The sequence below is a fragment of the Ranitomeya imitator genome, chromosome 6 (assembly GCF_032444005.1).
Source record: "Ranitomeya imitator isolate aRanImi1 chromosome 6, aRanImi1.pri, whole genome shotgun sequence".
Taxonomy (NCBI): Eukaryota; Metazoa; Chordata; class Amphibia; order Anura; family Dendrobatidae; genus Ranitomeya; species Ranitomeya imitator.
Genome location: NC_091287.1, coordinates 5,660,556 through 5,686,327, shown reverse-complemented (window position 1 = coordinate 5,686,327; position 25,772 = coordinate 5,660,556). Strand labels below are relative to the sequence as shown.

The window sequence follows — 25,772 nt, the reverse complement described above, 5'->3', positions numbered from 1 at the left end:
GCTTAAGACCTTATACGCAGGGGCTGAGACTTTCCCTCTGGTAAACGGGTGGATTGGACAACCTTTCGGGGTGGGATCTGGTGTCCGCCAGGGCTGCCCTCTTAGCCCTTTGCTTTACGCAGAAGGGTTGATTGTGGTCCGTTGGCGGGGGTGAGGATGGGCGGGTTGGCGCCAGAGGCTATCCTGAGGGTAGTGGCCTACGCGGACGACGTTACCGTCTTTGTTTCTTCGCAAGAGGAGGCGATGGTGGTGATGTCAGAAGTAGCTAATCTACCTGGGCGGGGTCTGTGTCTTGCCGGAGCCTCTCTGGACACGGGTCTACAGTCTGCTCTTCCAGATGTTATGGGGGAATAGACTAAACCTAGTCAAACGGGAGGTCACTTATCGCACGAGGAGACTAGGGGGGTTGAATATGGTGAACCCCGTGGTGTTTCTAGTGAACACCTTTTTGAAAGTTAACGTGGCAAACCTCTGGAAAGAGAGGGCTCCTCCGTGGGTATTCTCCTGCAAAGGATGGTTTCAGCCTTTCTTCCAGGAATGGGAAACAGGGGGAAGATTGAAGGATCTTCGCACACCGCACGGGCATCTCCCGGCTTATGTTACCCTGGTTCTGAAAATGATGCGTCGGTGGGGTCTGGGAATGTGGGAAGTGAGGTCCCTCCCGAGGAAACTCCTCGACATGCGGGTCTTGCTTTCGCATTTTCAGAGACCATTGGTCCTCAAGGACTGCCCGAGTCGGGATCTAGAGTTTGGGTTGAGTTTGTTAAATTCTAGCAGGATCCCCAAGAAATATTGGGACTTGACTTGGCGCTGCTTCCAAGGTAAGTTGTATGTGAGGGACAATTTGAAGCACAGGAGCTCCGTGGACAAGAATTGTCCCCGTGAGGCTTGCGCTACCATGCTGGAAAGCATGGAGCACTTCCTGCTTCATTGTCCCTTTAGGTGTACAACAGGGTGGGCGCTTCCATTGGTTGGCCGCGGCTGGCCACTCTGTCCTATGCCGAGTGGGTCTATGGAGCGTTCAGAGACCTCGGGAGAAGGGACCGAGCCACTTTATTCTTAGTCAGCGCAGTGGTCAGGTACTTCACGTGGAACGCATGAGTTTTAGTTTTGACGCAGAGTAAAATCCTCCATGTAGATGAAGTTTGTAGCAGCATCCTAGGTGCCCTGGTGAAGGTGCGTTCTCTGGAGTGCGAAAGACTGGGTGCCCGGAGGGCGGCCCATCTCTGGAGGGGTTTCTCCTTCAGGGTGCCTTAGTCCGTTAGCGCTCCTATATCCTGGTGTTGGGCTGATGTCTTTACCCCCTAGATTTTTGGTTTGTATTTCTGTTCCCTGAATAGAAGGTTTGCAGGCATCGAACTTGAGCCTCGGGTGGTGAGAATGTAGGTTGTGTTTTGTGATGTTGGTTTATGTATATATTGTATATAGTGTATTGTATATATTGTATATAGTGTGTATAATAGAGGGTCTTAGTTAGGTTGGGTGGTGGGAATGGGGGGTTCAACGGCGGTGATAAGAGACTGATCTGGCCTGGCCCAGGCCCCGCCTGGGGAAAAATTTTGGGGCCTGATCCTAGCTCGGATGATTCCTGAACTTTGTGGCCAGAGCTGGATCAGGGGTGGCGGGATAGTTAGAGTAGGTGTGTGTATACAGTGGGGCAAAAAAGTATTTAGTCAGTCAGCAATAGTGCAAGTTCCACCACTTAAAAAGATGAGAGGCGTCTGTAATTTACATCATAGGTAGACCTCAACTATGGGAGACAAACTGAGAAAAAAAAAATCTAGAAAATCACATTGTCTGTTTTTTTAACATTTTTTTTGCATATTATGGTGGAAAATAAGTATTTGGTCAGAAACAAAATTTCATCTCAATACTTTGTAATATATCCTTTGTTGGCAATGACAGAGGTCAAACGTTTTCTGTAAGTCTTCACAAGGTTGCCACACACTGTTGTTGGTATGTTGGCCCATTCCTCCATGCAGATCTCCTCTAGAGCAGTGATGTTTTTGGCTTTTCACTTGGCAACACGGACTTTCAACTCCCTCCAAAGGTTTTCTATAGGGTTGAGATCTGGAGACTGGCTAGGCCACTCCAGGACCTTGAAATGCTTCTACGAAGCCACTCCTTCGTTGCCCTGGCGGTGTGCTTTGGATCATTGTCATGTTGAAAGAACCAGCCACGTTTCATCTTCAATGCCCTTGCTGATGGAAGGAGGTTTGCACTCAAAATCTCACGATACATGGCCCCATTCATTCTTTCATGTACCCGGATCAGTCGTCCTGGCCCCTTTGCAGAGAAACAGCCCCAAAGCATGATGTTTCTACCACCATGCTTTACAGTAGGTATGGTGTTTGATGGATGCAACTCAGTATTCTTTTTCCTCCAAACACGACAAGTTGTGTTTCTACCAAACAGTTCCAGTTTGGTTTCATCAGACCATAGGAAATTCTCCCAAAACTCCTCTGGATCATCCAAATGCTCTCTAGCAAACTTCAGACGGGCCCGGACATGTACTGGCTTAAGCAGTGGGACATGTCTGGCACTGCAGGATCTGAGTCCATGGTGGCGTAGTGTGTTACTTATGGTAGGCCTTGTTACATTGGTCCCAGCTCTCTGCAGTTCATTCACTAGGTCCCTCCGCGTGGTTCTGGGATTTTTGCTCACCGTTCTTGTGATCATTCTGACCCCACGAGGTGGGATTTTGCGTGGAGCCCCAGATCGAGGGAGATTATCAGTGGTCTTGTATGTCTTCCATTTTCTAATTATTGCTCCCACTGTTGATTTCTTCACTCCAAGCTGGTTGGCTATTGCAGATTCAGTCTTCCCAGCCTGGTGCAGGGCTACAATTTTGTTTCTGATGTCCTTTGACAGCTCTTTGGTCTTCACCATAGTGGAGTTTGGAGTCAGACTGTTTGAGGGTGTGCACAGGTGTCTTTTTATACTGATAACAAGTTTAAACAGGAGCCATTACTACAGGTAATGAGTGGAGGAAAGAGGAGCCTCTTAAAGAAGAAGTTACAGGTCTGTGAGAGCCAGAAATCTTGATTGTTTGTTTCTGACCAAATACTAATTTTCCACCTTAAAATGCCAAAAAAATGATAAAAAAACAGACAATGTGATTTTCTGGATTTTTTTTTCTCAGTTTGTCTCCCATAGTTGAGGTCTACCTATGATGTAAATTACAGACACCTCTCATCTTTTTAAGTGGTGGAACTTGCACTATTGCTGACTGACTAAATACTTTTTTGCCCCACTGTATATATTTTAAAAAAATTTAAAAAATAAATAAAAATAATAAAAAAATAATAATAAAAAAACAAACCAAATGTTATTTTGTACACTGTGTTGTGTTTAGGTTTGTTGTAGGGTGAATGTGGTGGTGTAAGGGGGGCTGTAAGGTTCGGCAGTGGGACCAGCAGGGTTTTGTTGTGTTTGCGGTGTTGTATAGTGTTTGGTTTAGTATAATGTGTTTATAGTGTATATATTGTATATAATATTGTATATAGGACGGTATGAATGTAGTTGGGGTTGTATATAGTAGTATGAATGAAGCTGGGCCGGGGGTCTTACATGATTTTATACTATTTATTATTTATAATTTTTTACAGGTATTCACGTAAGTTATGAGTATTTTGTTTGTTGTCTTTTAGTTTTGCTTTTTTTTATGTTAGTGGAATTTTTCTTTCTTGTCCCTGATTTGTAGGTCATGAACTTTCTCCATTTTGGTTCCATTTCCGGTTATTACTTTGTGGCTTTTGTCGTTTGTTGTCGTCTGATTGGAGCTTTGCTCTTATGTTCTGTTCTGTTGTGTTTTATTTGTAATGTATCACAGTTATTGTCATGTAAAGTATTTTATTTAATAAAAGACCTGGAGGATAAGACATGATGTAATTTCATCCTGCAGTAATGATCTGATTGTCAGAACCACTTCTACACACTAATCTCTTCTCCGCAGGACAGACTCCCTTTCTTAGGCCTTCTTCACATGCTCTTTTGATTCCTATACTGAAAAGCTGCTGAGATCTGTAGTCCGTATGTCTGTGTGTGACCTTCCTGAGCCACCAATGTATCTGTTTGCTGTCTGTGTCTGGGTGTCACATTGATGTGGCTTCCGTGTGACACGTAGCGGCACCGGTGTAAAGCGGTACAGTTCACGCTGTTCCCAAGCACCAGCTGCTGAGATCAGCGCGACCATGCGACAATGATGAGAGTTGTATTCAACACCTGCTCTGTACATCGTGTGTAAAACAAATTATTTTTAAAAATGGCGGAGGCTCTCATGTAACTTTTTTAACCAGCAGAGGGAAAGCCACCGGGCCTGATATTAATAATCTGGGAAAAGGGCCAATAGCCATAAATGTTCCCAGGCTATTAATATACTGTAGGCTCACAGCTGCTTGCTTAGTTTTTACAGGTTATTATATGGGAGACCCCCCAAAAATATTATCGTGGGGTCCTCCTTACATTCAAAAGCCAGCAAAGGCTAAACAGACAGATGATATTACTGGCCTGAAAAGAGGTCGATGTCACCTTGGTAATGGCAGCTGATTAAGTCCAGAGGTTAGTAATGGAGACGGATCTAAATTCTTTAGAAAACCTACAGCTGGACGTTGTTTGACAAAGGTTCCCCCTGATGTAAAGGAAGAGGCCGGATCCTACATTTGCAGAGGAAACCTCGAGATTATGGGAGGATCAGGTGCCCGCGGCCCATCACTGCTGACAACCTGCCCCCGGTGATGACATCACTGATATGAGACCACACCCCTTATACTCCAGCCCCGCCCCCATCGATCACTGCTGACAACCTACCTGTATACATGTGAGAGGATATCAGCCCCGCCCCCGGTGATGACATCACTGATATAATGATGAGACCACGCCCCTTATACTCCAGCCCCGCCCCTCATCTATCACTGCTGACAACCTGCCTGTACACATGTGAGAGGTTATCAGCCCCGCCCTCGGTGATGACATCACTGATATGATGAGACCACACCCCTTATACTCCAGCCTCACCCACATCTATCACTGCTGACAACCTGCCTGTATACATGTGCCCCGCCCCCGGTGATGACATCACTGATATAATGGTATAATGAACTGAGGGTGGACAGCCGTAAGCAGTATATACATATATATAATGTTCTGCATAATATATATCATCATTTCTCATGGCGTTACCTGGATGCGTATCCCTGGGCGCTGAAGTAAGATGATGTCTCGGTGGCCTCCGCTGTGTCATAGTCTGAACTGGTCACTAAAACACAGAGAATCAGACAAGAGTAAGCAGGTCAGCCAATGACAGACTCCTCAGGGGCGGGGCATATCTGCAACTGACCAATCATTAGCTGAAGATAGAAGCCCTACCACTAGTATAATGTATAATATACAGCACAGAGTCGTAATGTAACAGAACAGAATGTGATGTAATATTGCTGCTTACAAATCTGCTCACTGGGACAAAATATTGTCTCCTGCCGTGGATCCTGAGCTCAGTGAACATCCCCCCAGGTCACGCGCCTGAGCCCCTCTACAAAGCACACATTACTGATCCTGATGGGCGGAGGATCCCTCACCGTTATCTCTGCTCCGTCTCTGGCCTCATCTGTTGGGATTCTTCGTGCAGGTGAAGTAGTTTTAGTGCAGTTTTGTGCTCATACTCACTGTCCACCCGGAGCTCCGCCTTGGTGGAGGCCACTCCCATGCGGTTCTCAGCCAGACACCTGTAGACGCCCATGTCTGTCGGCACCACGGCGGTGATGATGAGCTGGTGGCAGCCCTCCTGGTCCTCATTGATCATATAATGGTCGTCTTCTTCTATCACTTTTCCATCCTTGAACCAACGAACGGTCGGCATCGGTTTCCCAATCACAATGCAATCAAAGCTGACTGGATACCCGTCCTGCACCTCCTGATTCTGGAGCTCTGTGATAAAGATGGGGGCTAGAGAGAGAGACATTAATGTGTCATCATGACTGAGGTTGTCACAGCACCAACTATCACTGCTGACAACCAGCCAGTATATCATGTGTGAGAGGTTGTCAGCCCCGCCCCCGGTGATGACATCACTGATATGATGAGACCACGCCCCTTATACTCCAGCCCCGCCCCTCATCTATCACTGCTGACAACCTGCCTGTATACATGTGAGAGGTTTTCAGCCCCACCCCCAGTGATGACATCACTGATCTAATGATGAGACCACGCCCCTTATACTCCAGCCCCGCCCCTCATCTATCACTGCTGACTACTTTCCTGTATATCCTGTATGAGAGGTTGTTAGTGCTATCCACTGGTGAGGACATCACCAAAGTAATTTGCACCCCCTGACCTGTATCTGACGTCAGCAGAGTCATCTGTTGCTTGGCTTGCAGTTTTTGCTGCTCAGTGGGTCCAGTTTCTACTTTCATTATCCGAAGTTCTATCTTCTTTGGCCCATGCTCCAGGATATCGATTTTGACTTTGAATCCCATTGCTGAGAACATTTCCCGGAATCTGTGTGCAGCGATTGACGCTTCTGACATAACTTCAAACTTGATGTAGATGAACTTGTCGTCCTCTCGATAGGTCTGATGGTCTACAGGGGGCAGATCACCCTCATCAGCGCTCACAAACAACTCTTCTTCGGACATTTCCAGGGAAGACTTAGACTTGAAGATCTTATGGAGTCTCCTTCCTGCCTTCCGGAAGGCGTCGTCCAGGTCACTTCCGGAACTTTCAGTCTCACTGTCTGTGGAGGATTTTGGTGGGATGGGGATAGGTTTTTGGGGAATCTCCGGTTCTCCAGTACCTACCACCAGCTTTGCACTGTGGCATACTGCACCAAATTTGTTGGAGGCTTCACATGTGTATGTACCTGTGTCCTGCAGCTCCACCGCAGTGATAATTAGAGAGCAGGTCCCATCGGGGTAATCATCAATGTGGTAGTGACGCCCATCAGACAGCTCCTTACCATCCTTCATCCATCGAGCTGTGACATCGCTCTTACTGATGGCCACACACTCGAGGTGGACAGTTCCTCCCAGCTCCACGGAGAAGTCTTTGAAGGTGTCAGTAAACATGGGACACTCCTGTTGCCTTATCACCTTTCTTGCCTTATAGCCCTTAAATGCTGCTTGGATCTTCACAGCTGCCTTGTCCATAGCTGGGTCATCATCAAATATTTCCGACAAGTCAGGTTCTTGGATGGGTTCAGTTTTCTTCTCCTCCTTACTTTCAGTCTCAGTGTTGTCCGGAATCTCAAAGTGCTTGAAGAACTTGGTGGCGGAGACGGTCTGGACCTTACTTCCGTAGGTGATGGTAGACTTACCCGCCTTTTTAAGATATGAGACCAGAGATGGTGTCCCAGCCCGGGACTCGTCATCAGAACTTGTTAGGGAGAAATCGGCCTCACTTGTCTTGGCCACGTCTTCTGAAGTATAACCTGAGAAATCTGCTCGACGCTCAGCCTCCCTTATGCGCTTGAGTTTTTCATTTTCTTCAGGGATGGAGTCTAGGGTTGGTTCCTTGCTCATTCTCCTTCTTTTGGCCACATCTTCCCATAAGAGATGGAGATCTCCTTCCTGAGCAGCTTCTGGGGGTAGGTTGGGCTGTGAACTATCTTCAGCCTCAACCACACAATCTGTCCTTTCATGAGCGAATCCGAGAACCTCTTGAACTGATACTAGCTCTGTGATGGTTTGTACTGGGAGATAAATGGAAAAAACATCACATGTGGAGGGTGACATGGCCACAGATGAGACACTCAATTGTCCACAAATCAAAAAATAGAAAAACAGCAAAACAGCCACTTACTCCCCAAGGACACAGTGGCGGAAGTTTTGACACCCGAGGCGGTGACACACGAGTAGGTGGCTTGATCACTGGTGGAGACATCATAGATGAGCAGGATCTGTCTCTTCCCTTCGGAGATCATTTGGTATTTCTTCCCTGGATGCAGCAGCTCATTCTCCCTCATCCAGCTGACATCACGACTTTCTTTGGACAGTTCACACTCCAGGCGAAGAGTCTCCCCCGGGGCCACAGATTTATGTTGTAGTGGACATTGAACAGTCACAGGTTCTTCTGCAAATGGAAAATTAAATGTTAAGACTGGAAGCTGATGTCTGCCTTATTATATATGGACAAGGTAAAGCTAATACCCAAAATCACTCTCTTTCTCTGACCCCTGTACCTTATACCTGACCTCACTGTCGCCTCTGAACCTTAACAGTCATCTATGGCCCCACATGTTTATCTGTGACTCTAAACGTGTGGGGTCATAGATGACCAGGAACCTGTGCTGTCTGATAAGTGGGGAAGAGGCCTATCGGTCTGACGAGTTGCATTACAGAGTTTCTTACAATTGTCTGGAACATAGTTGTATGCAATGTTCATTTCTTTTTTTAATCTATAACTATTAATCCTTATCTCTGATCCCAAGCCTTCATCAATAATCCTTGACCCCAATGTCTGACCTTCACCTGGATCCTACCCTTCAGCTGTAGGCTTTGATCTTTATTTCTACTCACTAATATTCATAACTAACTTCTGAGCCTTATGTCTTATCTCTAACCTTCATCTCAAAGCGCTGACCCTCACTTCTGATTTCCTATCCTTCATCTGTAACTTCTGACCTTCATTTCTTACTCCTGACTCATCTTTGACCTTCAACCCTTGTCACTAATGTCTGGCCCACATATCTTACCTCTCACCTTCATCTCTGACTCCTGGTCTTGGGCATGTAACATAACTGTATCTGGCCTGGTGTCCAGAATTCTGTACATAAAGCTTCATTATGACATCATGAAAGTTTCGAGATCCTGAGTTTATCTCCTGTGGGACATCCTTTCCTGCAACCAACCGTCACGGTGTCAGCTGGACCAGACCGGGGTCAGCCTGACTCTGAAACGTCTTATCCTTCTGGTCAGACACGGTCCAGATTCTACAACCCTTGGTGATCAGCGGATGCCCAGCTACTGCTAGTCAAACATCTCCATCCAGCAGCTCCTGGACTGGACATAACATGCTAAGTCCACCACACTGGCTCTCTGCTCTTGATTGGACTGGGGGGTCTTGGGCATGGGGCCCTCAAGACATATACTCTAATAGGAGTTATGGAGACAACTGACAGATTCCTCAGCTTGCTCACTGTGGACTGCTGCCCCTCCACCTCTTGTATACATATACACCCCCACCCTGTGACATGTGACCCCCATTATTAGTATCTGGCCCATGTCCATCATTCCGGGGTTCACAAACTTCAGCTACTTATTAATAACTGTTTATCATCCTCCATGGGAAGCCATGCAAAGACGCTGCATCTAATCTCTACCCAGGGCAGAGCTTGGCTACACGCATGCTGCAACCCTTCAGGGGAAGAAAAAACGCAGCTTGAATGCTCCACCCAAAGCAGAACAGAGGAAGCAGAGATGCCGCCACTAACATCTACAGCGGGGTCACACATTGGATGCCGGAATTATTGGGTCCAACTCCAGACACATCCAAAGCTGCATTCACAGTTCTACTAGTTTCCTGATTGCCTTGAAGGACTTCACACTATGCTGCAGCTCCTGCTGGTTCAGTGGCTGTAGAAAGCATGCTGTAGCTGAACTGCACATTAGATTGCTGCTTCTGCTGGTTCAGCGTTTGTAAAGAGCATAATCTGGAAACATCTTACAGTTTACTGCACCCCTGCTAATTCAGTGGCTGTAGAAAGCATAGTCTGGAAGATCCTCGCATTATGCTGCAGCTCCTGCTGGTTCAGTGTCTATAGACAAGCTAGGCCTCACATCTTACTGTTGTCACTGCTGACTCGCTAGCTCAATAGCATGCTATGGCAGAACCTCGCATTATGCTGCAGCTCCTGCTGGTTCAGTGTCTATAGACAAGCTAGGCCTCACATCTTAGGCTGGGTTCCCATTGCGTTATGGGACCGCGTTAAACGGACAGCGTTGCACGGCGAAATTAACGCCGTGCAACGCGGCCGTTAACGTGCCCATTCACGCTAATGGGAACGCGCTTCACTAGCGCGTACCATGTTCGGCACGCGCTAGCGACGCGCCGGGGATTCCTGGCGCGCCGCGGACGCTGTTTGCAACGTCCGAGGCGCGCCCGCGGTCCGTTCCCCGCTCTCGCAGATCGGGGATCTGCGAGAGCGGGGACGTTACCGCGACCCTGACCGCAGCCCCATAAAAAACATTGCGTTAGCGCAATCCGCTAGCGCTAGCGCTAAACGGATTGCACTAACGCAATGTGACCCTAGCCTTACTGTTGTCACTGCTGACTCGCTAGCTCAGTAGCATGCTATGGCAGAACCTCACATTATGCTGCAGCTCCTGCTGGTTCAGTGTCTGCAGAGACCATGCTCTGTCATGACCTCACTGAAATATTACTTGGTCTTCCAGACCTTACCTTGATCTCCACTGTTCCTGGTAACTGCCTTTTTTAATTACATTTCGAACTGAGTAAAGGGAAACTTGAAAACGCTTTGCTCTCTTCTTATAGCCTCCTCCTAGTTTGTGGCCTCCAGTATTTTCATTTTCAGAGTGCTCGGCAGCTGCTTAGAAGATCCCATGGCTGCTGGTTTTGGTACAAGGTTAGAGGAGTCGGGTCTTTATAAAGCTGGAAGTTTACATCACATGGTCTTTACTAATGATGATGGTGAACGAGCCATAACCCTGACAGGCTAATTAAGTCTGAAACCTTAAGGTACCGTTACACTAAACGACTTACCAACGATCACGAGCAGCGATACGACCTGGCCGTGATCGTTCGTAAGTCGTTGTGTGGTCGCTGGAGAACTGTCACACAGACAACTCTCTCCAGCGACCAACTATGCCAAAGTCCCCGGGTAACCAGGGTAAACATCGGGTTACTAAGCGCAGGGCCGCACTTAGTAACACGATATTTACCCTGGTTACCAGTGTAAAAGTAAAAAAAAAAACACTACATACTTACATTCCGATGTCTGTCACGTCCCCTGACTGTGTCAGCGCCGGCCGTAAAGCAGAGCACAGCGGTGACGTCACCGCTGTGCTCTGCTTTACGGCCGGCGCTGACAGTCAGTGCAGGGAAGCTGACGGCGGGGGACGTGACAGACATCGGAATGTGAGTATCTACTGTTTTTTTTTTTTTTTACTTTTACAATGGTAACCAGGGTAAATATCAGGTTACTAAGCGCGGCCCTGCACTTAGTAACCCGATATTTACCCTGGTTACAAGTGAACACATCGCTGGATCGGCGTCACACACAGCGATGACAGCGGGTGATCAGCGACCAAAAAAAGGTCCTGATCATTCCCCAACGACCAACGATCTCCCAGCAGGGGCCTGATCGTTGGTCACTGTCACACATAACAAGATAGTTAGCGGGATCGTCGCTACGTCACAAAAAGCGTGACGTTGCAACGATATCGTTAACAAAATCGTTGTGTGAAGGTACCTTAAGTCACAGTTATCTCAGCACACTAGTCTCCACGGGTACCCGAACTTTTGCATAAGCCCATTTTCCTGTTTGTAATTGTTAAAATATAAAAAAATGATAATATACACAGTACAGACCAAAAGTTTGGACACACCTTCTCATTTAAAGATTTTTCTGTATTTTCATGACTATGAGAATTGTACATTCACACTGAAGGCATCAAAACTATGAATTAACACATGTGGAATTATATACTTAACAAAAAAAGTGTGAAACAACTGAAATTATGTCTTATATTCTAGGTTCTTCAAAGTAGCCACCTTTTGCTTTGATGACTGCTTTGCACACTCTTGGCATTCTCTTGATGAGCCTCAAGAGGAAGTCACTGGGAATGGTTTTCACTTCACAGGTGTGCCCTGTCAGGGTTAATAAGTGGGATTTCTTGCCTTATAAATGGGGTTGGGACCATCAGTTGTGTTGAGCAGAAGTCTGGTGGATACACAGCTGATGGTCCTACTGAAAAGATGGTTAGAATTTGTATTATGGCAAGAAAAAAGCAGCAAAGTAAAGAAAAATGAGTGGCCATCATTACTTTAAGAAATGAAGATCAGTCAGTCCAAAAAATTGGGCAAACTTTGAAAGTGTCCTCAAGTGCAGTGGCAAAAACCATCAAGCGCTAGAAAGAAACTGGCTCACATGAGGACCGCCCCAGGAAAGGAAGACCAAGAGTCACCTGTTGTGAATTCTGTGGTCAAGCTCCCTCCTGTGGTCATGAGTGGTACTTCGGCTGGTTCTGTCTATGAGCTTCCTCTGGTAGATGTGAGTGGGGCTGCGGCTTCTGAGTTTCCTTCCTCAGGTGACGAGGTTAAGTCGTTAGGTGCTGCTCTATTTAACTCCACCTAGTTCTTTGTTCCTGGCCTCCAGTCAATGTTCCAGTATTGGTCTTGCTCTCTCCTGGATCGTTCTTGTGGCCTGTCTGCCCTGCATAAGCTAAGTTTTGCTTGTGTTACTTTTGTTTGCTATATTTTCTGTCCAGCTTGCTATATTGGTTTTTCTTGCTTGCTGGAAGCTCTGAGACGCAGAGGGAGTACCTCCGTACCGTTAGTCGGTGCGGAGGGTCTTTTTGCCCCCTCTGCGTGGTTGTTTGTAGGTTTTTGTGCTGACCGCAAAGCTATTTTTCCTATCCTCGGTCTATTCAGTAAGTCGGGCCTCACTTTGCTAAAATCTATTTCATCTCTGTGTTTGTATTTTCATCTTAAATAAATAGGGCAGCACACTGCAGCGCCAAAACATGCAAACTTGAAAAAACGAAATTTGAACTGCATTACTGCACTAGAAATATGAAAAATGAGAGCTTTTAGCGCACAAAAATGGCCAATTTTATGTGTACCTCGTAGCCACGTTAAGGCATCTCTCTTATACGAGGTCCTACGTTTGACCTACCTCACTGAGAATAAACGTCTCCATCTGAACGGGTACATGTGAAACCTCTTCTTGGACTCAAATTCTCTCTCTATGTGGAGGGGTATTGGACCTACTCTAATTAAAACACCTGAAGCTAGGAGGCGGGGAGTGCACGATCAGAAGGCTAGAGAATACATTTCAAAAACCTGACCTGCACATCCAAACATAGACTGAGTGTGAACAGGTGCTGAACCCAGAGTCGCCAACTCGTATATAGTTAAATAAATAGGGCAGCACACTGCAGCGCCAAAACATGCAAACTTGAAAAAACGAAATTTGAACTGCATTACTGCACTAGAAATATGAAAAATGAGAGCTTTTAGCGCACAAAAATGGCCAATTTTATGTGTACCTCGTAGCCACGTTAAGGCATCTCTCTTATACGAGGTCCTACGTTTGACCTACCTCACTGAGAATAAACGTCTCCATCTGAACGGGTACATGTACGGTTTCACATGTACCCGTTCAGATGGAGACGTTTATTCTCAGTGAGGTAGGTCAAACGTAGGACCTCGTATAAGAGAGATGCCTTAACGTGGCTACGAGGTACACATAAAATTGGCCATTTTTGTGCGCTAAAAGCTCTCATTTTTCATATTTCTAGTGCAGTAATGCAGTTCAAATTTCGTTTTTTCAAGTTTGCATGTTTTGGCGCTGCAGTGTGCTGCCCTATTTATTTAACTATATACGAGTTGGCGACTCTGGGTTCAGCACCTGTTCACACTCAGTCTATGTTTGGATGTGCAGGTCAGGTTTTTGAAATGTATTTTCATCTTAACTCAGTCATTATATGTGGGGGGCTGCCTTTTCCTTTGGGAAATTTCTCTAAGGCAAGGTAGGCTTATTTTTCTATCTTCAGGGCTAGCTAGTTTCTCAGGCTGTGCCGAGTTGCATAGGGAGTGTTAGGCGCAATCCACGGCTACCTCTAGTGTGGTAGGATAGGATTAGGGATTGCGGTCAGCAGAGTTCCCACGTCTCAGAGCTCGTCCTATGTTAGTAACTATCAGGTCACTTTGTGTGCTCTTAACCACTAGGTCCATTGTGGTTCTGAATCACCTGTTCATAACAGTCACCTCTGCTTCTGAGGATAAGTTTATCCGAGTCACCAGCCTCAGAAATCGCAGGTTAACAGCAGCTCAGATTAGAGACCAGGTCAATGCCACACAGAGTTCTAGCAGCAGACACATCTATACAACAACTAAGAGGAGACTTTGTGCAGCAGGCCTTCATGGTAAAATAGCTGCTAGGAAACCACTGCTAAGGACAGGCAACAAGCAGAAGAGACTTGTTTGGGCTAAAGAACACAAGGAATGGACATTAGACCAGTGGAAATCTGTGCTTTGGTCTGATGAGTCCAAATTTGAGATCTTTGGTTCCAACCACCGTGTATTTGTGCGACGCAGAAAAGGTGAACGGATGGACTCTACATGCCTGGTTCCCACCGTGAAGCATGGAGGAGGAGGTGTGATGGTGTGGGGGGCTTTGCTGGTGACACTGTAGGGGATTTATTCAATATTGAAGGCATACTGAACCAGCATGGCTACCACAGCATCTTGCAGCGGCATGCTATTCCATCCGGTTTGCGTTTAGTTGGACCATCATTTATTTTTCAACAGGACAATGACCCCAAACACACCTCCAGGCTGTGTAAGGACTATTTGACCAAGAAGGAGATTGATGGGGGCTACGCCAGATGACCTGGCCTCCACAGTCACCAGACCTGAACCCAATCGAGAATATAATAAATATTTTCAGTTGTTTCACACTTTTTTGTTAAGTATATCATTCCACATGTGTTAATGCATAGTTTTGATGCCTTCAGTGTGAATGTACAATTTTCATAGTCATGAAAATACAGAAAAATCTTTAAATGAGAAGGTGTGTCCAAACTTTTGGTCTGTACTGTATATTTTTTGCCTAAAATACAAATGGAATGTGTCATCTGTAACTTTAGGCCTTTGAGATTATTTCATCTTCAATTTGCTTCACTGTTCACAATAACAGTAATTTTTGTCAGGGGTGCACAAACTTTTAGATGCCACTGTATTTTAGGACTTGATTGAAGAGCAGAATTGTGACCGCAGCTCCGGATATGACTTGTATAATATATGATGTAACAGCCAAACTGTGATGAGATAAACACGGGAGCTGACTGAGGATCTGTAAAATGCGAGGCGCAGGCTAAAATCAGTGTTTGGCCCGACATCAACTTGTCGGCCCACTGCTTTGGTTGCTCATACAAGCCATGCAGGCAGCAGTGTCTGCACACGGTTTGTAGCGGTGAAGCTGCGGCTCCTCACCTAGCTGCACCGTCTGTGGGAGGTGAACCGGTTCCCCTATGCCCAGTTTGTTAATGGAGGAGATGCGGAATCGGTAAGGCTCCCCCGACTTCAGGTTTTGGACAGTATATTCCATACTCTGTATGATTTCCATGTTGCATTGCTGCCAGTCACCCCCTGGGGGCTTCATCTCAACATTATATCCAACCACTGGGGCCCCGCCATCACTCAGTGGTGTGAACCAAGACAAGGTCAGCGAGCTGCTGGTCTTACTGACAATCTCAGGGTCTTCTGGGGGATCGGGAAGGGCTAAAGGCACAAGAGTCACTAAATCAAGAAACGGCATGAGCAGATGGCACTACAACACAAGCCAACAGGGGAAAAGCGAGGAGCTCAGAGCAACGGCCCGACTGCTTCAGAATCTGCCCATCGCATGCCACCCCAGGAGGCTTACCTACCTCTGAATGTCCACATCTACACTGTAGAAGACCACCCTCTGGCTTCCAACCCTATACTGTAGAAAAGCCTGCCCACCTTCTCTATACTGTAGAATAAGATGTTCTATCCACCTCCCCCTTAATGTACAAGACGACCATACGTCCACCTATTCTATACTGTACAAGACGACCCTATGCTAATTTCATGTACACTGTAGAGGAAGACCCATTGCCCATTTCAGATGCCCTCTGCGCTCCTCCCCTATAATGTAGAAGGGCCTCCACCCAAGCTCTATACTGTAGAAGACCTTCCGCCTCCTCCCATATAATGTAGAAGAGCCTCCGCCACCTCCCCCCCTATACTGTAGAAGGGCCTCCACCCAATCTCTATACTGTAGAAGACCTTCCGCCTCCTCCCATATAATGTAGAAGAGCCTCTGCCCCCTCCCTTATACTGTAAAGGGCCTCCACCCAATCGCTATACTGTAGAAGACCTTCCGCCTCTTCCCATATAATGTAGAAGAGCCTCTGCCCCCTCCCTTATACTGTAAAGGGCCTCCACCCAATCGCTATACTGTAGAAGACCTTCCGCCTCTTCCCATATAATGTAGAAGAGCCTCTGCCCCCTCCACTATAGTGTAGAAGGGCCTCCACTCAATCTCTATACTGTAGAAGACCTTCCGCCTCTTCCCATATAATGTAGAAGAGCCTCTGCCCCCTCCCCTATACTGTAGAAGGGCCTCCACCCAATCGCTATACTGTAGAAGACCTTCCGCCTCTTCCCATATAATGTAGAAGAGCCTCTGCCCCCTCCCTTATACTGTAAAGGGCCTCCACCCAATCGCTATACTGTAGAAGACCTTCCGCCTCTTCCCATATAATGTAGAAGAGCCTCTGCCCCCTCCACTATAGTGTAGAAGGGCCTCCACTCAATCTCTATACTGTAGAAGACCTTCCGCCTCTTCCCATATAATGTAGAAGAGCCTCTGCCCCCTCCCCTATACTGTAGAAGGGCCTCCACCCAATCTCTATACTGTAGAAGACCTTCCGCCTCTTCCCATATAATGTAGAAGAGCCTCTGCCCCCTCCCTTATACTGTAAAGGGCCTCCACCCAATCTCTATACTGTAGAAGACCTTCTGCCTCCTCCCATATAATGTAGAAGAGCCTCTGCCCCCTCCCCTATACTGTAGAAGGGCCTCCACCCAATCTCAATACTGTAGAAGACCTTCCGCCTCCTCCCATATAACGCAGAACAGCCTCCGCCTCCTCCCTTATACTGTAGAAGGGCCTCCACCCAATCTCTATACTGTAGAAGACCTTCTGCCTCCTCCCATATAATGTAGAAGAGCCTCTGCCCCCTCCCCTATACTGTAGAAGGGCCTCCACCCAATCTCAATACTGTAGAAGACCTTCCGCCTCCTCCCATATAACGCAGAACAGCCTCCGCCTCCTCCCTTATACTGTAGAAGGGCCTCCACCCAATCTCTATACTGTAGAAGACCTTCTGCCTCCTCCCATATAATGCAGAAGAGCCTCTGTCCTCTCCCCTATACTGTAGAAGACCTTCCGCCTCCTCCCATATAATGTTGAAGAGCCTCTGCTCCTTCACCTATACTGTAGATCTCTTTCCCCTATATTGTAAAAGACCCTCCGCCCCCTCACTTCTACCGTAAAAGACCTTTCTGTCCCATTTCCTATACCATAGAAGAGCCTCCACCCATCAATATTGTAGAAAACCATCTGACCCCTTCCCTATACTGTTGAAGACCCTCCGCCCCTCCCCCATACTATAGAAGACCCTCCACCCTCTCACCCATACTATAGAAGACTGTGTCCCTCCTCTATGATGTAGAAGGAGACCCTCAGTTTCAATGATAGGTGAGAGGGGGCAAGTGTTTCATGTGGAACCGAAACATGTTCCCCTTCCATTATTAGAGATGACTGCCATTACAGTTGTGCCTTTATGGAACCTGCAAAATTTCATATAGTACTCAATAAGACACAGCGCCATTAGGAAAAAAGAATATCAAGAATCAATGTGAGACCCCTTACTTCTCATGACATTCTCAAGGGCCCACCACCACTTATGCGCTCTGTGTGAGATGAAGGTCCTCATTGTGAAGGTCCTCTGGTTGAATGACTTACCCAAAACAATCAGTTTGGCAGAGACCACGACATCTCTGGATGCAAAGGCCACCTCCCCGGAATAATGGCTCTGGGCATCTTTCAGAAGAAGCTTGTACTGGTTCCCATCCACATGCATGGACCAGTTCTCATCAGGCAGGATGGGGGCACCATTAAAGTACCAGGAAGTTTCATTGACTGGAACTGCTTCACTGAGCACACAAGTAAATGCTGCCCGGTCACCAGCAACCACCTCCATGTCAGCAGGGGGCTTCACAACGTCCAGACGCCACCCTGTGATCAAACACAGATAGCAGGGTCTAAGGGGCGGAGACCGTATACCTGGTTTAACCATCAGAATCCCCCTATCGGTAATGAGGGTCTGAGTCTACCTGTCAGAACTGAGGGTCAGAGTTCATCTGTCAGGACTGAAGGTCAGAGTCCAGGTCAGGACCTGTTAGTCAGAATTCAAGAATTGAATCAGAGGGGCAGAGTCTGCATGTCAGGTCTGATTGGTGGAGTTTGAAGGGAAGCTTAACAATCAGGTCTGGAGAGTTGTCATGTCATGGAGTGTTCCCATCATGTCTGACGGGAACACTCCACACACCTTGTTCCGAGAGGCAGTATTCATGCAATGAGTCTGAGGGGCGGCATTTACACAAGTATGAGGGCAGTCTTTAGGTGTTGGGTTTGTGGGGTGACATTGATGTAACACTTATGACAGCAGGAACGTACTTAGGGGAAAAAGACTGAGTAATATTCAATTGCTCTGGTCACAAATGGGCTCATGTAAGACAACACAGTTGCCAAGTCAGAGGACTACTTGACTTGACAAATTAGAAAGTGCTCTGAAAAAAGCAGCACTACATGATCACTGCAGTTTCCAAGGTTAGAAGTGAAGAACCTGCAGTCAAAAAATTATCAAATCACTAAAGGTTCTTTACCCTAAGGGAGTCTGAAGGGACTCCCTACTCCGTGGTGTCACTTATTCGTCACGTGCCCGCTCTCACACGTGACTTGGGGTTGTGCCTGCAAGGGTTAATCTATCTCCCCACTCTCAGTCCAGCATTCAACCTCTGTCCTATGCTGTAATGGGAGCATAAATCACACACCGGCCCAGGCCACACACCCGCTCATACACGCTGCCACCACTCACCGAATACACGGGCGATGAGTCCCGGAAATAATAATAATACTAATAAAAATATGTCTATCACTCATAAGGCTCACACACCTTTGGCTATGGATTCTTTTAGAACATTCAAGGTTCAACTTGTTAACGTTTTATACTTTAATAACAAAAGGGTCAGTGCTTACAATAAGAAACGGTATAAAAATATGATAATAAAAAGACATACAACTTATGCAAAACAGTATCAAAATAAACAGGAGAAAACTTACAGAAATTATCTAACTGGTAGTTGCTTTCTGCTCCCTGAGTGTAGGACGATGTAGATTGGATCACACCAGCTTCTCAGGCTGTCCCCATTATGTGAACACAATTCTCTGTCTGCAGCCTAAATTTATAACTTTGGCCTGAGGTCAGGTTTCTAGACCGGCCCCCCAGGTTAATATCATAATTGCAGTCTGTTTGATTGGCCACGGCCACTCTACTAATGAATATATTATTTTCTTTTTTGAGACACTTGTGAAAAGGTTCTCAGGAATTGATCACCTCAGGCCGCAATTAGCATCTCCCCTCCAAGACCTAAGAGGTGCCAAATGTTACCTTCTTCTTGGCTCTAGCTAGACCTCCTGGTGAGATATGGAGACGCAATTTCTACTAGTCCCAAGGAAGTACCTATTAACACCTAGGTGCGACTTGCCTTCAGGACAGATGTTACATTATCACTAGTCATACATATAACCCTAGACATATGTCGCTACACACATATAAATATATATATACACATATTTCACCACATAAGGGACGATGCTGTACATAGCAAAGAGGGCACTGTATAAGAGACAGCAATATACAAAATAAAGACTATGTAATATATATACACATGTATGTGTGTGGATATACTGTATAAATATATATATATTCGCCAAACATAACCGAACGCCAATCATGTCAATGGGAGGAAAAAACAAATGCATACACAACACCTTATAACGGCCCCAAATTCTGCTAAAACACATCAAATGAGGGGCAGACACCAGGAAAAGTGGCCTCAATCCACACACAGTACAAATTGTAGCAAGGCACTGCAGCAATCAGCCAGGCATGAGGTCTGGCACAGCATTTACAGCTTTCCAATGAACATCAGTCAGATGAGGAGGGTGAGGGATCGGTGTAGACCTCCTGTGCTGGGAGCCCTGATACCACATGCGACACCTCAACCTGCTTTCATGCTGAGTCACACTCAGGGGCACAAATCTCAGTTTTGTAGACTACTATTGTCAGAAAAATCTAAGATAGTAACACGGGTAGTTGACACCAAGGAAGTGGAAGCCTGATGGTCTCGGAGGCCTACTGCTACAAGAAACACACATGAAGGAGACCCAACCAGGAGTGTTCACATTTCCAAAAAATAGTGGAAGACACCACAAAAGTGGCATCAATGTCGCCACAGTAGAAATTGTATACTAGGGACTGACAGGTCTTCCACTACACCCAATCCAGCAGATGGACACCCAACCATGACTGTTCACATTTCCAAAAATTAGTGTTAACATCAGCAGCCGCAGCCACAGCAGGCACAGAAGCCACAGTAAAGATATCACAGAGTGCAGCTATGAGACGTTAGTGCATTACACTAAAAAATGCAATTTCACCTAGTCTGTACAGTCTGCGATTGGGGTGCTAAAGTCCTTGGAGATCCATGACTTGTTCATCTTGATGAAAGTTAGGCGGTCTACACTTTCAGGGGACTGCCGGCTCACTTATCCGTCAGGACCCCACCAGCAGCGCTGAAGAAACAATCTGAGAGAACGCTGGCTGCTGGGCACGATAAAACTTCCAAGGCATGTGAGGCGAGCTCAGGCCACTTATCTATTTTGTAAGACTAAAAGGTGAAAGGGTCCAAACCCTCCTGTAAGGGAACACACACGCACGAGAGGGAGCCAGGGGATAAGGATATCACCCCGTCATCACCTTTCTGTGATGGAGCTTACACAGTCACAGCTCTTTGGTGCCCCACTTACCCTCAGGTCAGTCAGGGAACTGCACCTAAGATAACTAGTCACTGGAGAAGCTGCCTTGTCACGTACTGGTTATCGGGCACTCTGCAGTGAGGGCGGTATATATATGACCAGTCCCAGGCCAGGAATATATATATATATATAATATAAACCTCCAGTCCATCACTGCCAGGATCCCCCAATTACACTAGGACAGTACGCTGCCACCAGTACCTCATTAGATATAAGCCTGGTCCGTTGCCAAGCTTATATAGGGTCAGAAACCAATCCCAGGTAGCGTATAACTGCTAGCCGGACACACGGACGTGGGAAATCGGGTTTCAAGATAAATGAGCAGCCCAAAATGAATTGATATTTTAATTGTCAAAAGGTGCACTAGACACTAAAATTTATACAGTAATATACATATATTACAGCCAGAAGTACAGATAAAGGTAGGGTACAGGTAGGGGATAGCAGTTGTCATGATCCGTTCCAGGGTTTAATATCTATCTGCCCTTTTTCGAGGTGCATCTTGTCAAGGGTTAACTTTGCTCTGCCTCTTTCTGGCTTCAGGTTTGCTATTTAGCTCCTATGCATCCTGCTGGTGGTGTCAGCTATAGTTCTGCCTTCGGCGTGTGAACCTGACTCTGGTAGCTCTTGATTTGTCCTGCTGTGATCCCTGACTTGCCCCGTGTCTGTTGACTCCCTCTGTCTGCCCTTTACCCAGCGTTTCCCTGTTTGTTGGTTTGATTCTCTGGTTTCTGACTTGGTTTGTATTTGGACTTGCTTCTACCTTCTGACTTTGTCTTATCCGCTTCTGACCATTGCTGAACCTCCTGGCTTGTTCCTGACCATGTGTACTGCTGATCCCTTTGGTACTTCTGCCTCTGTTTTTTGACTCAGCTTGTCTGACCACTCTCTCGCCACTATAATAATAAAAGTATTATTGTCTCTCTGATTTTATAGTAATTAATAAAATATTACTAGTGATGAGCGAGTATACTCGTTGCTCGGGATTTCCTGAGCTGAGTATTTGTGACTGCTCGGAGATTTAGTTTGTTGACACAGCTGCATGATTTATGGCTGCTAGCCAGCTTGAGTACATGTGGGGGTTCTCTAGCAACCAGGCAACCCCCACATGTATTCAGGCTGTCCAGCAGCCACAAATCATGAAGATATGTCAACAAACTAAATCTCTGAGCACGCCAAAATACTCGGAGACCACCCAAGCAACGAGTATACTCGCTCATCATGAAAAATTACATCTTTAATACACTTAACTTTGAACTTTTGTGTCGGTTTTGTCCTTTTTGTTTTTTCCTTTAGTATTTTTCCAATGGTCCGTGATTAGTTTCACACTTTACTCTTATCCACCAAGATATAATAATTTTTACCTTCACAATTTTTTCACCCTGCTCCCATTAGTTTTTCTTTGGTTGATATCATCAAGTACTACAGATGATTTATAACTAATTTTGTCATGAGATCAGCACCTTCGACCGATCTCTTAAAGGGAAAAAATTGGTCATGGTTTGGTGACGGAAACATTCCACTCCATGAAGTTGGCGTTGTCTTCATCAGTGTAGGAACAGTTTTAATGTTCCAACAGATGGAGAGCGCTGTAATTACAGCCACAGCTGTGGTTACAACACAAAATAAAAGGAAGTGTGAACTGGGTCAAGCTACAGTGGCATGTAAAAGTTTGGGCACCCCTAGTCAAAACCACTGTTATTGTGAACAGTTAAGCAAGTTGAAGATAGCACATTTCCTTTGTATTTTAGCCAAATATTATATACATTACATTTTCTTTATATACTATATATATATATATAATGGGCCAATGCAAATGTTTGTGCACCCGGCATGGTTGGTACCTAGCAGCGCCCCCTTTTTGCAAGTATCACAGCTTGTAATCGCTATTTGTAGCCAGACAAGAGTGTTTAAATTCTTGTTTCAGTCATTTTCCTCCATTCTTCCCTGGAGAATTCCTCCAATTCTGTGAGATTCCTGGGTCATCTTGCTTCCTCTGCTATTTTGAGGTCTTGCCACAGATTTTCAATGATGATCAGATCAGGGGACTGTGAGGGCCATTGTAAAACTTTCATCTTGCCCCTTTTGAGGTCGTCTATTGTGGATTGTGACGTGTGTTTAGGATCATTCTCCATGGGTAGAAGTCAGCCTCTTCCCCTTTTCACCTTCAATTTATTATTGATGGTGTTATGTTTTCATCAAGAATTTGTTGAAATTTCATTGAATTCACTCTTCTCCTCTACCCATGAAATTTTCCCCATACCATTGGATACAACACAGCCCCAAAGCATGATTGATCCACCCCCATGTGTAATGGTTGGCGAGACGTTCTTATACGAAAATTCTGTGCCCTTTTTTCTCCACACATACCTTTGATGATTGTGGCCACAGAGATCTATTTTATCCTCATAGGTCCGTCCACAAGACATGTTTCCAAAATGCATCAGAGTTGTTTAGATGTTCTTTTGCATTCTTCTGACACTGAATTTTATGGTGAGGACGCAGGAGAGGTTTTCTTCTGATGACTCTTTCATGAAGGCCATATTTGTGCAGGTGCCTCTGAACAGTAGACCAATGTATCACCACTCCAGAGTCTGCGTCAGAGTTCTGATTTGCCCCTCCAATCCTATGAGAAGCTCTCACTATCGCTTTTTGTCATGATATCTAGCACTGTGGTGAATTACTATATCTTGGAATGAAAGCAGGAATCATCTGAAATCTTCTGTGAGTGCGGCTGATTATCTTCTATTGTTCGAAATCGAACACAGAGCAAAGCAAGAGACTGGAGCAAACCATTACTGCATCAGTGACTTATACAGTGGTGCAGTCGCCGACGGATGCGAACCGGATGATAAAGTTTGGATTTAATTTGTAAGTTGGTAAATAAAGACATTTAAGCTGATCTTTCTTGGGTCACTGCCTCATTACCGCACGGAGGTGATAGCCTCTGCCTTACAATATATTATACTGTAAATTGCATTTAGCATAGTGTCAGAGAAATATTCAAATCCAATAACAACCTCTGCGGAGGGGACATATCACCCTCACATGGAACATATGGGGTAAACTGAGACCTGATACTTCAATAGAAGGACTGTATTTTGCCGATAAGACGCACCCGATTATAAAACTCACCTCATATATTGAGGAGAAAAATAGGAAAAAAACAGTTTTTCAATGAAATGGTGGTGCTTCTTATAATCCATGCGTCTTATTGCTTACTGGGAGTGGTGGCTGCGGTGAAGCGGGGTCCCAGGGTCGCTACTGGAGGAGGCAAGAGTGGAGCTTTGCTGCAGGCCGGGCTGAGGGGGGTGTTCGGATGTGCTCAGCGCCGAGGACTCATCTCCCAAGACCTTGGTGCCGAGATCTCCATCTGCGCATGCGCTGCCCCTGGCGGCCATTTTCCCGCAGTCCACTGCATAGGAAACCATGTAACTGCGGGGGCTCTGGGCTTTCACAAAATGTCGGCAGAGTCCCCGCAGCACCGAACACCCGCACATCGTAACACCCCTCATCTATTGCCTCCTCCAGCAGCGACCCTGGAATCCTGCTCCACCGCAGCTGCTAAGGTATATCCACATTAAAAGACGCACCCCCATTTTCCTACCAAATTTAGGAGAAAAAAGTGCGTCTTATAATCCAAAAAATACGGTAGGTGCCTCCTGCAGTAACCAGGTAATTACAGCATGAGGTCTACTCTGGAATCCAGAAACCAAAATGAGAATTTTTTTATTCAGAGGCAGAGAAGTACAGGGGCTTCCTCTCTTCAAAGGATTTTTCTCAGACCAAATATTGGGATTTGCATTTATTGGATATTTATAGCAGATATATTTTTGGTGTTGTAGTGAAGGGACGAACAGGTCACAATCACTCACATCTACGTAAGGTCATTCTAACCCCTCCAACTTAATAATAATAGTTATTAATAATAGTGCAATGGATGATGCTATCAAGGCCATGCTTCATCTCGCATATGCAAAACCAAAATAAATATTTAAAGGATATATTAATTAGATTACCAAAGGAAAAAAAACCATAAAAATATCTTTATTAAATTCTCAATAAAAATTAGTTTTTTATATAAAATACCAAATAGTGGTGTTGATGATTGGTATTATTTGGTATTTTATATAAAAAACTAATTTTTATTGAGAATTTAATAAAGATATTTTCATGGGTTTTTTTTCTTTGGTAATAATCACGCTTCATCTCGATAGTAAAATCGCAATAGAAAACATGACGACAATATCAACCGCCTGGGACCTCTAAGGGCAGAGATATCCTGTAAGTCGGGGATCTCAAAAAATTCTAAAAGACCTAGCAATCCCACTTCCAGCCCCCACGTGAGCTCATCAAGGGGAGGTGTGTGGATGTAACCTTGATCTAACGAAAAGCTGAATTTGGGCTGTTGTATTTTGCCTGTCCCGGAAGGTGCAGCTTGCTGTGCTTCTGTCCATTTTCCTAAGGAGTACCTCCCTCCACTAAGCTCGGAGCCCCTTTCATGACACAGGTTTAGTAGTATTCTTTTGTTATTCCTTTTTATTTTATGGAATTGTATATATTGTATTGTTTTTTCCAATTTTGTGTCATCTTTGTATATTTTTATGAACACTGCCTATCTTTCTGGATTACATATATAAAATTTAATAGCTTTTTTCCTCTTGTTCTGTAAACTGAACCCCTGAAGTCATACGATACCTGCAACGGGTGTCCAATCGACCTGCATAAACAACTAGTGGTGGCAACTAGTGGCTCTTTGGTTATTGTGGAGCTGGCAGCAACCATACCTGGGTGTGTATATATATATATATATATATATATATATATATATATATATATATATATATATGTATATATATATATATATATATATATATATATTCCATACTATCACGATAATGTA

The 25,772-nt window shown here is 45.5% G+C and overlaps 1 protein-coding gene across 1 annotated transcript in view; it reads right to left on the bottom strand.

Moving 5' to 3' along the window:
- Nucleotides 1–25,772, bottom strand: part of OBSCN (obscurin, cytoskeletal calmodulin and titin-interacting RhoGEF) — a 655,700-nt gene that overhangs the window by 311,886 nt on the left and 318,042 nt on the right. Inside the window, exons 61-66 of the mRNA XM_069730488.1 lie at nt 17,732–18,004; nt 15,169–15,456; nt 7,795–8,064; nt 6,332–7,684; nt 5,665–5,943; nt 5,182–5,257 (exon numbers count right to left, since the gene is read on the bottom strand). Of these exons, the coding sequence (XP_069586589.1) occupies nt 5,182–5,257; nt 5,665–5,943; nt 6,332–7,684; nt 7,795–8,064; nt 15,169–15,456; nt 17,732–18,004 (2,539 nt within the window). The remainder of the gene's footprint in view (nt 1–5,181; nt 5,258–5,664; nt 5,944–6,331; nt 7,685–7,794; nt 8,065–15,168; nt 15,457–17,731; nt 18,005–25,772) is intronic.